Source organism: Morone saxatilis, unplaced genomic scaffold (assembly GCF_004916995.1).
Source record: "Morone saxatilis isolate NCDOM2014 unplaced genomic scaffold, NCSU_SB_2.0 Contig2, whole genome shotgun sequence".
NCBI lineage: Eukaryota > Metazoa > Chordata > Actinopteri > Moronidae > Morone > Morone saxatilis.
Window position 1 is genome coordinate 8,500,809 of NW_023339762.1, and position 11,700 is coordinate 8,512,508.

The window sequence follows — 11,700 nt, forward strand, 5'->3', positions numbered from 1 at the left end:
GTAAATAAACAAAAATGTGCATTAAAGTGCATCAAAATTGCACTTATGTATACCGTAGTATGAATAGGCTAGTTATATTTCACCACTGATGAAGGACATATTTCACATTTTTACACTTTGTTCCATTTGTGTGAGTCTTATACATATGTGAATCCCTTGGGGATTAATAAAGTATATATTCTCCTTCTTCTTCATTTAGTGTAGCAGAGACTTTTTAACAGTATAAAAGCAGCACTCTGACTCTGTTGGACCTGAATGGAAAAAAACCTAATTCATACAATTTGTAACACCTGTGTTTACCCGACTATTTCATTTCAAAATACCCAAAAAGGTCTTTAAAGAGCTTAAAAACTTGAACTTGAAAACAGACAGGCCAAGCCTTTGCTTTTATTTTGAAGCCAGACGTTATTTCCGGCCTCGTCCTGTGTGTCTCCGTCCGTCTTGACGTCGCTCCGGTTAAATCGTTCTCCTCGTTATCATTCCATCAGAGGCCCTTCAGCACCGGCGCTCCGTCCACCGGTCCCTTCCTCCCTGTGGTCCCCTGGAGTTTAACAACATCTTTTCAGAACAAGAAAACCAAAATGGCCAGCAGCTTCTCGAGAATCCTGTCCTCCAAACGAAACGTCGGCATCCTGTCGTTGGCTGTGGGAGGCTCCGTAACGGCGGCATTTCTGCTCCACCGGGAACATGTCAGCGCCGGAGTCCCGGTCCGCAGGAGGTACCCCGCCAGGTAAACCGTACCCCCGTTACTGTGTGCCATTATGTTTGGTTAAATAACAAATCCCGGTGAGTTATAAAGTGAAGTCCTCTGCGCAAATTAGGCGTCAAATATTGTTCAATATTAAAAATCTGTGTTTGTGTGCAATTAAATAAAAAAGGGCGGAAACATGAAAATAATCTTTCTATCCAGCGTGAACAGCTATTTAAAGAAAACTAAATCTATCTCCAGCCTAAAGAACATGAATATGAAATGAAATAGATTAAAATGTAATATCATGTCACAGCAATAGGGATTATACATACTATAACATGTTAGTAACATGTTATAATATGTCAGTGACATTATATCATTCATGCTTAGGTGCATAAGATGCAAACCTAAATCACGAGCTGTTAACGTTCACCTTAAACGCACCATTACTGACATATTATATCATGTTACTGCATATTATGTCATGTTACTGCATATTAAAGCATTTTACTGCATATTATATCATGTTACTGCATATTAAAGCATTTTACTGCATATTATATCATGTAACGGACATATTATAGCATGTTCAACATTATTTAAGTTGTTTAGGGATTTTTCTGTGAATCTTTGGGGGAGCAACTGTGCGAAAGGGCTGTTTTATTAAACATAGACGCAAAAATTAACGCAAAAAAGGAGGAAACACAATTCTACACAAACTCACACCCGTTACTGACATTGTGAGGTGGAGGTTGAATTTCCATCATTAGACAAATATGAGCGGTATTTTCCTCCCAGAATGAACCAGAAGGGTGTCGCTTGCACCTGATCTCAGAGGATTTGTTCTGGTCCTGTATGTGTGTGCTGTATGCAGTATGACACACACTGTGCGGATGAATGGGAGCGGGTGGGATAATAAAAGAGACAGCGGGGGGGCGGTGATGCGTACGTGTCCCACGACACGCCGGCCTGCGTTATAAAGCGGTGCATATATGGATTAGTAAAACGTTATCTGCTGCTCACATATAAAACCCTGCACACAGTGTTGTATAACAGTCACACACCGGTCACACCAAAAGAGCCCGTACACAGAAAGTAATCTATTACTCGCCAACTAAGGTGTTGGCATTGTTTGGGAGATTAGTCTGTGAGCTCAGTCTTTACTCTGCTGGCCAACCTTGAGGCCACATCAGCGCTGTGGTTTCCCTTATCAAGCCCTTATTGATACAATTAAAAGGCATAATGTCAAAGGGAATCAGCATGCACTGGATTGTGCCAGTGGGATACGCCCAACTTTATGTTATTAATCATTACAACTAGTATAATGTTAGGGAAAAGAGAAAGCTAATTTAAAAAAAATGTCGATTTAATGGTTATGCTGTTGCATTGGAGGGTCAAGACAGGAGGAGAATAACTGTGTTCTTTAAATCAGAATATAAAAACACAAATAATGTTATAAAGGTATTGAATATGTTACAAGGATTAGAGAATAGAGCAGGTTTATGTTTGATTGATAAGTGGATTGCTTCAAATAATCCTTAATAATCCAATAAACAGTGATTACATCCATCCATCCTTCCCTTTGGACAAATGCACCCTACAACCCTGAACAGGGAACTATTCATTGGCATTATTAAATCCTGCCATGATCAGAGCACTTTGTTAAGTTGGGAAAAATTATAACACACAGTTAATGTGTCGTTTTAAATTGAAATGTTAGCCTTCTTTACATTTTGGCAGACAGCAGCAAACAGGAATCCATAAGCTACTTAGTCTCTGCAGTTTTGATCTTTGTCCTGCCAAACCCAATTTCATTCCATCCTTGGCTACAAGAATGTATTCTGTTTGGATAAAAGCCCATCTTTGACAGCAGGTTGTTGTTGTTGGTCCCACACCAGCCTCCCTGAAAGCCTAAATATTTCATTTAAAGACACAGTAGAGATGGATGGAGTCTGTTAAAGGCTTTCTTCTCCATCAGTATTCAAATAATGACACTTATATACATCAAAGACTTAAACATTTAAGCTATTTTTCAGCTTCTAGCCAAAGCATTCAGCTGTCTTCAGTGTATTTCACATATCATTTTATTATTGGTGGTATAAGTGTCCCATAGCCAGTTACTAGTGTATGTGCCATGTGGAAGCGTCCTGGAGTGAGTCACTCACTCTGCACCTGCTCTGCACCTGTGCCCACGCTGCTAAAAACATTTTTTTCTCTCTCAAAAGATTAAAGCAGCAGTATGTTATCATGAATTTATATTTGTGCAGTGCGGAGTACCCTGACCTGCGCAAACACAACAACTGCATGGCAAGTAACCTGACACCTGCCATCTATGCCAAGCTGTGTGATAAGGCCACTCCCAACGGTTACACGCTGGACCAGGCCATCCAGACGGGCGTGGACAATCCCGGGCACCCCTTCATCAAGACTGTTGGCATGGTGGCAGGAGACGAGGAGTCTTACGAGGTCAGACATCACTGTACCTTTAGAGCATGCACACGCAAGCTCCTCACAGTTGAAGCGTGAACAGTATGGAGCTGGCACGCTTTCAAGAGATGTTCTGCAGATTGAAATAAAACAGTTGCATTCCAGTCCACTCCTAACTTCCATTTACTGTCAAGTAAATGGAAAACTAAAACCAGTCCTCCCAGTCTGTTTCTGAGGAAGGAGTATTAAAGCACAGCAGAGGAGTTTTAGGCAAGGACACCTGTTTTGGAATGCCTTAGTGTCCTTCTGTAATGAGTGTCTAACTATATTTCCATTTTAATCACATACTTCCTTTAGAGGCCACAGATATGTAGGACTTCTTACTGTAGTCAGTGCATTTTTTACTCTGATATTAACTATGGATCATGAGAAACCAATGAGTGGGAGCATTTAGGCTGCAGATGTGTGATTGTCGAAGACTGCAGGTTGCATCACTACTGAATGTATCCAAGTGCATTACAAGACATTAAGACATTTTAAACAGGATACAAGGTTGTGACCAGGCAGAGTGGTCTTTATAGTTAGTTTTTTTGGTGTTAGCTGATATCTCTAATGTTTATCATGCAGTATCGCTAAAATGTAATGCAGTATTTGATTCATCATGACTGTGAGGGTAATAACTTGTCATATGTGTGTGGTATTATTGCTGCGGGTAAGTAGACAGAAGTACAGGGAGTACTACACACTACAGTGTGTGAAAAGAGTTGTGATATAGATATATAGATTATAGATTTATAGACTGGACTATATCGTAACAACAGCCCCCTGACCACCCTGAAGAATATTATGCTAAAGATTTCACTTGACACAAAAGTCATTTATTATGAGTTAGTGCTATTTCTGCTTTCTTGTGTCTTTTTTGCAGTTTTGTTTCATTATTACATCCAAGCTGTTGTCATCAGCAGCCACTAAGGCCAAAATGTTGATACACATATGTATACTGATTCTACAAAATGTCAGGGTCTCATACTCCTTCCATGGCGTACCCTGATGAGGTTAAGCCAGGTAAAAGTCTTTATCCATTGCGCAATATGTCTATAAAATCTATATACCAAATATATATATATATATATATATATATATATAAAGATTAACAGATAAACAGATTTTAAAACTTTGATGTACTGTATATTTGATGTACCCTGTGTAAAAGCTGTAATGAAGTGTCATAAGATTTAAAATATGCCTGTAAATACCCTGCTGAAATGTGATTGAGGGAAACATTGAACAGAGAAAAAAGAAAATGCTTCTGCCTGATCAACAGCATTTCACCAATAAAAATAAAGAATCTGTTTTGAACTGAGATAGAGGTTTGGGCTTTTCACAGTAGTTCTGGTTTAGTACAGTCTTGTGTTCCAGAAACACCCTCTGCCTGTGTGGATGTGGATAATTCAGTTCAATTCAGTTTTAATTATAGAAAGCCCAATCATAACCGAAGTGATCTCAGGACCCTTTTCAGGTAGAGCAGATCTAGACTGTACATCTTATAAAATCCTTCACAGAGACTCAGCCATTCCCACAATGAGCAAGATGTCAGATGTCACATATTTATTCTGATTGCAGCACACAAATGAATGCATAAAAAGTCTTACATTTTTATATTGTTAAATTCTGGGTCTGTTTAAGGTATTTGCAGACCTGCTGGACCCTATCATCAGAGAGAGACACAACGGCTATGATCCCAACACCATGAAGCACCCCACCGACCTGGATTCCAGCAAGGTAATACTCTCACAGAGAGATAGTCTCATTCATCAGGCTGATGACTTCCTACAATTATTCCCTGTTATACTTTTAGCAATAATCAAATAATCAAGGGAACTTGGTTGTACAAAGAAATCTCATGTTTGCAGTCCCTTCAGACTACAGTATTGATGTTGATGGAGCAGGTCTCTGTAAAGATGGGGACAAAACATTCTGATTTCCTGTTTATTTGGCCAGCCTGTATCCCATTTTGTCCAGACCAAGCATTAGCCAGGAGCAGACTTAAGTCCAAGCTGGGCCAGCAAGGATACTAATTTATGCTCTGCTTCACTGCTCTTTAATCCAAACCCCATACTTCCTTTACCAATGACATGTACCACTGGTGGCACGCAAGCTCAGTCTAGTGGTATGTGGAAGAAATATATATATTTTTTTTTATATTTTTTTTTTATATATTTATGAAATAAATTAATTTAAAAACATTACAAAATGTAAACTATGAGATCATCGAAATGTAATTTAAAATAAGTTTTGCTTTTGCTGTAGTTTTTTGTAGTCACATTCATAAACGTAGCGTTCGTATAAATCCATGATTGGTGAAGAGCTAAACTGAGATGGCAAGATAGTAAGCAAAAGTGATATGAATGGTTCAAAACACTGCAGTCGTGGCTCCACACAGGGACTACTAAGAAGAGAAGTTACCCTTCTCCACCAAATTAGCTCTGGCTCCTGAACGGTTGCGTTCAGGATTCAACCTGCCTCGAGAAAAAAATAAACCCTAAAGCTTTTATAAAGTGAGAATCAAAAGTGCCTAGCCTCACAAAATCTTCTTCCTCTTTTAGTGACCCTTAGTCTTTTTCACCCGGCTTTATTTCAATGCTTCTTAGCAACAACAAAAAAACTTGCCATCTATATTTAAAGTGTAATTGGCCTCTAGTTGTGAGTTTTCAGATTGCAACTAACTGAATACACCTTCACTCACCTTACACTTTCCATTCCTGTCCTTGTTTCAGCTCCAGTCGGGCCACTTTGACGACCGTTACGTGCTGTCATCCCGAGTGAGAACGGGTCGCAGTATCCGAGGGCTGAGCCTGCCTCCCGCCTGCTCCCGAGCAGAGCGCAGGGAGGTGGAGAGGGTGGTAGTGGACGCCCTCGCTGGCCTGAAGGGTGACCTTACCGGGAGGTACTTCAGTCTCACCCAGATGACAGAAGCGGAGCAGCAACAACTCATTGATGTGAGTGATGTAGATGAAGATGTGGTACATAACTGAGGCACCGCTTTTGTCTTGCTGTACTTCTGCAGCATTTGTGCTTCTTTTCATAAGAGGAATTCTTTGGGAGGAAAAGGAAGGAACGGCAATGTTTTAGTAAACAGTTATATGACAATTATAGTTTACTTAATGTTAAGAAAAAGATTTCCTGCAGTTTTCATGAAAAAAATGTTTTAAAGGGATTCACAAAATTCATACACTATTTACAGACTAATGCATCATACCCATAATAGCTGTATTGGGCAATGGTGAACAGAAGCCGATTGCCTTACAGTACAAATTATTCTTGTGAAATATGACACCAGAGTATCTTTCTAGTCCATAGCACTAAACTCTGCTGCATAACAATCGTCCAAATGGCACATTTCCATCTGTGATATAATTAGTCACTTTAAAACAGTGGCAGCAGTGGTTACACATGATCTGTCAGTAGAACTGTTAGAATCCTTCTGGATCTGAAAATACAGCAAGAACCTGCGAAGTGATTGCAGTGCTAGGTGTACAGATCTGATTCGCAATGAGGTTACTATAAAGAAAACATAGGCCCTCATGGTAAGAAGCCTACTGTGGATGTGGCTGAGGTTGTTGCTTGACATCCTCCGATCTATATTCTTTACATGTGTTTAAAGTCTATTTTTATTTTTGTTATTCAAATTGTTCATATTTTACATTGTGCATTGTACTATTACTTTATTTTGTACACATGACATTTATTGCCTGCCTGTCTATCCTCAGACAGGAGTCCCTCCTCTGTTGCTTTTGTGAGGTTTCTTCCATTTCTTCCCTGTTAAAGGTTTATTTTTTGAGGGGGGGGGGTTTCTATCCAAATAAAGTGTTTATGGACAGAGAGTAGTGTGTGCTCTACAGATTGTAGAGCTGTTTGAGGCAAATTTGTGATTTTTTATTAGGATATGTAAATAAAATTGACCTGTCTTGACTTGGCTAGGGTAAAAAGATTCATCAGATATAATCAGAAATAGTTGTGGGCTGTGCCTACCAAGACATTTTCCTTCTACCCACAATGAGAAAGATTGACCAGATTGTTGAATTCTCAAGTCTCACACCCTCGTTTCCCTGTGACAATACTGTCCAATGTAAGTTTTCACTGCTTCAGTCATAGCCATTGTTGGCACTTTTATGATAAAACTTCTTTTCTCTGTATTTACAATAGGACCATTTCCTGTTTGACAAGCCTGTGTCACCCTTGCTGACGTGCGCAGGCATGGCTCGTGACTGGCCAGATGCCCGTGGTATCTGGTAAGTGGAAAAAACAATAACAATGATACAAGTTTCTGGCTGATTGAGAAAACTTCTTCAAGGCAAGGCATGTTACAATACAATTTGCATATATTAGTCTTAAATGCAATAGGCTTTATGTATGAAGCAATATCAAGTTAATAGTTGCCCTGGTTATATTGTTTGCCTTTTTATAGTTTAGATAGCACCCCAGATAAGGTTTCTGTCTTGTTCACTGTAATTTAGAGACAGTCACTTTAAGTGTAAATGCATTTCCTGTCATATATTTTATATTATTGTATATTTTTATATTTTATTGTCTGTTGTGAAATTGAATGTTTAAATTTAAATTTTAGTATTAGGAAATGTCTGTTCTTATCTGTTGTGCCTGTGCACTTTATCTGTTTCACCATGGGTGAATGAGAAACGTCCTCTCGATTCCTTGTATGTCTGGTGCATGTGAAGAATTGACATTAAAGCTGACTTTGACCTTTTTTTAGGACCCAATACAGTATTAATTATTTAAGCTGGGCCTCTAGTAATTGATGTTGTAAATTGCAATAACCAGAGAAGAAGGAAATACAGTATGTGTGACATCAGTGTATGAATGGTGAGATACACTGAATCTCCTTAAATTGTTGTAAAGCAGGAGCATGTACAAATTAAAAAGCAAAGGTCCCAGGATTGACCCTTGTGGAACTCCTGAGAAAGGTTTTGTTTGAAAACAAGTAAAACGTCTAATGGAAACATAGGACCTCATGCCCTATAAATATACACAGACCAACTGATTCTCTGTCTTTGAATTAAAATATTGTTATTTTTGACAGGAGGTGCATGGTCAATAATCTGAGACAGGGGATATCTTTTTGCTGATGAGTCCAGCATTTTGACAAATTAACATTCAGTTCAATTCACTATGATCTGTATGAACCTTTTCCTCTATTGGTTGAAACTGGCAGCAGGTCAAACAAAGAATTATGTAACATTATCCCTCTGTTCCAAATCAGGCCTATCTTAGTTTTCAGATGCAACAGCTCTGTAAATAAAATTTAAATCTTTAATCTTTAATTTGACTAACTTCCCCATTCAGTTCTACCCTGGCGCGGTTGCCCCAGTAATGTCATGTCCCTGCTGCTGAGCTGCGGTGAAGGTGTATTAGCGATGCAGACCATTCTCCCTCAGCTCTGAGTTTCAGCATGTACCCAGGAATAGCCCAATGCAACGTGTGGCCAGCCAAAATCAATCACCACCCTCCCTCCTCTCTCCTTCTGCCAGCCATATCAGCCTCTCCTCCCCTTAATAATTCACCTTCACTTCATCCCTCTATCATCTCTTCTTTCAGGTCAACTGGCAGCTTTCTCTCTTTCCCTCTCCTGCAGTTTTTTTCACTGCCCATATGCTCTGCTCTACTTTCTCTAAATTCTGCTTGTCATCCTCCCACCCTTATAATAGTCCCTTCTCTCTGTCTCTCTCCCAAACCTGCTGTCTCCATAACCTATCCATTACCTTATTAAATCTCTAACAATATTAAGGAGGTCAATATGGACAAAAAGCCTCTGTAGTGGCTCACAATGGAAATGGGTCATCAAAATCTAATGGATGCTTCCTCTGGGGAGCATGAACACATTCAGCAAATGTCCCTGTACTTGCTTTTCAGATTTTAATTATTTATGAAGTTAGGGAAGGTCAGAGGGTGACAAAAATCTTAATGATAAATATATAAAACATACCATGAATATTTACAGCAAGATTTTGGTCTTTTGGTGTTTCTTTGCAGTATATTGCCATTTTTATCTTGCCTAAGTAAATGTATATGCTCTCAGGTCTCTCTTGAAAATGAGATCTTAATATAAATGGGACTGATTAAATAAAGGTTATATGAGTGAAAGTGAAATGTTTTACCTGCTAAGGGCACCAGACAAAAATTTAGATTTTGTCCTTATAATTCATACTCTGAAGACCCTGAATGTCTATACCATCGTTTTTCAGAAATGTCAGAGAAAACCAAACTCTATTGCTGACAAACTGATCCTCATGAGTTGTGCAGTGTCTATCCAACAGATTTGACTTTTTATTTACTTTTATGAGGTGTCTAGTTTGTCATAAATCAGTACAGTATTACAAGGTCTTGTAAGCACAGTGTAGCCTTGCAGACCACTTGCAGAAACACAGCAGTCAATGACCTGTGGCAGAAACAAGCATTATCGTCAGTGAGTGATGGATAATGGCTTTCTACTCACCAATGTCACGTGGCTCCCTTAATATAGAAAACACATCATCAATCTCTACTTATTAACTTATTCTACACACTTCTTCCCAACATGCTCCCAAAATATCTCAACTATATTGATTCAGTCTGGAAAAAAACAGATTAAAATATTTATTTATGTAGGAGTACCATATATATTTGGAATCAGTAAATATATTACTGTATACAATATGGAAACTATAGATAAGAAAGCTCTGTCTGCAAGTTGGCTGGTTTACTGCATCAGAATAAGTTACCCCTCTCTGTTTCTGTCCACTGCTACTTGGGGAAAATTCAGAGGACAAATAACCTTAACCCACTGGGATCAATACTGTATAACTCAATATAACTTCCTTTTGTGCAGGCACAACAATGAGAAGACATTCCTGATTTGGGTCAATGAGGAAGATCACACCAGGGTCATCTCCATGGAGAAGGGAGGGAACATGAAGAGAGTCTTTGAAAGATTCTGCAGAGGCCTCAAGGAGGTAAGTCTGTGTTTGTATATGTGTGTGGGTTGTTTAAGATGTTGAGATGAGAGAGAGACTATGGGTGGGGTTGAGAAAGAGGAAACTGAACTTCTAATTGCCTTAAGATTTTTCACTCAGATCTGTTTCCACTGCATCTCAGGATGTCACATCTAAACAAGGAGTATATTGAATAACCACCAACGGGTTTGATGTGCACTGTAGCACATACTGCACACTTGTGTGATTATTTTGCAAGAGTCTGGTGTCAGTTGTGCATAATTCTGCATGTTGTGATAAAAAGTTACTGGATCATATTGGACCATTTTACACTTGGGCACAGCTGTAACAGACATGTCTGTCCAGCTGCCATCAGATGTGTGTAGGGATATAATCATCCAAAGGGGAGGGCATTAATACAGTGTAAAAGTATACTGTGTATCCTTGCAGAAGCAAACTGCTCATACTAGTCTTTGCCCTGCCACGCTCAAAAACACACTGTACAAACACGATCGTGCAAACATAAATTATTTATCCAAGCAGTCCAAGTTCCCCATTAGAGAAAGAGCAAAGGACAAGCAGTTCAATATGTGGTACTGTTGCATACTGAGGGTGTGACAAAACAGCTCAGTGCTACATCAGCGTCAGTTTAACTCCAACACTATGCTAGTGTTTGTGTCTGTCCTCTCCCACCAGAGTTCATTTAACAGTCCTACAAGTCAACAAGTCTCCTTTCTTTCAGCTGTCACCTTTGAAAAATTAAAAACCAACAGCTACTACTAACAATTTGCTGTGTATCAACAGTATGTACACATCCATCAACATACCAAAGGTCAGCGATTGTATGAATAAAACACACATTTATTGTGCTGTGACTCATTCTCTCTCTTTAAGGTGGAGCGTTTGATCCAGGAGAGAGGCTGGGAGTTCATGTGGAACGAGAGACTCGGTTACGTCCTGACCTGCCCCTCCAACCTGGGCACAGGGCTCAGGGCTGGGGTCCACGTCAAACTGCCCCTGTTGAGCAAGGTAACACAATAGTTGTAGAACAAAGAAAATAATGGACCCACATGAATGTTGCGAGATTTGTGCTGTGTATGGCTATTACAAAATGCTAAATACGTTTTACTGAAATTATGTTGTGCAACAGTTTACTCTATTGTTTATAAGATTCTTGTGTGTTAAATGTTGGAGTAATAAGGTAATTAACTGTATAAAATAATTCTCTCCCCCAACCCCAAGGATCCCCGCTTCAGTAAGATCCTGAACAACCTGCGTTTGCAGAAGCGAGGGACGGGTGGTGTGGACACCGCTGCTGTGGGCGGTGTGTTCGACATCTCCAATCTGGACCGACTGGGACAGTCTGAGGTAGGGAAAACCTATGTAGAAATGCAGGGTGGGGTCACAGTAAAAACAAAGGGTGTGAGTAATTCTTTGCTCCACCGGAGTTGCTTGCCAGCCTAAAGTAGATACCTGTTTTTTAGGTGTGAACGTGTGGAGGCATATCGGTGAAAAACATCCCCGTATTAACAAATATTCAACAGACTGTGCTGTGTGCTGCATCACAGTGTTATTATGGTGCGTTCGTTTTGTCTC

At 39.5% G+C, this 11,700-nt stretch overlaps 1 protein-coding gene across 1 annotated transcript in view; it reads left to right on the forward strand.

The window, feature by feature from the left end:
• Positions 1-449: 449 nt before the first annotated feature.
• Positions 450-11,700, forward strand: part of ckmt1 (creatine kinase, mitochondrial 1) — a 13,572-nt gene continuing 2,321 nt past the window's right edge. Inside the window, exons 1-8 of the mRNA XM_035665794.1 lie at positions 450-730; positions 2,959-3,157; positions 4,805-4,900; positions 5,896-6,117; positions 7,325-7,410; positions 10,002-10,125; positions 10,999-11,133; positions 11,347-11,472. Coding sequence (XP_035521687.1) covers positions 582-730; positions 2,959-3,157; positions 4,805-4,900; positions 5,896-6,117; positions 7,325-7,410; positions 10,002-10,125; positions 10,999-11,133; positions 11,347-11,472 — 1,137 coding nt within the window. The 5' untranslated portion in view covers positions 450-581. The remainder of the gene's footprint in view (positions 731-2,958; positions 3,158-4,804; positions 4,901-5,895; positions 6,118-7,324; positions 7,411-10,001; positions 10,126-10,998; positions 11,134-11,346; positions 11,473-11,700) is intronic.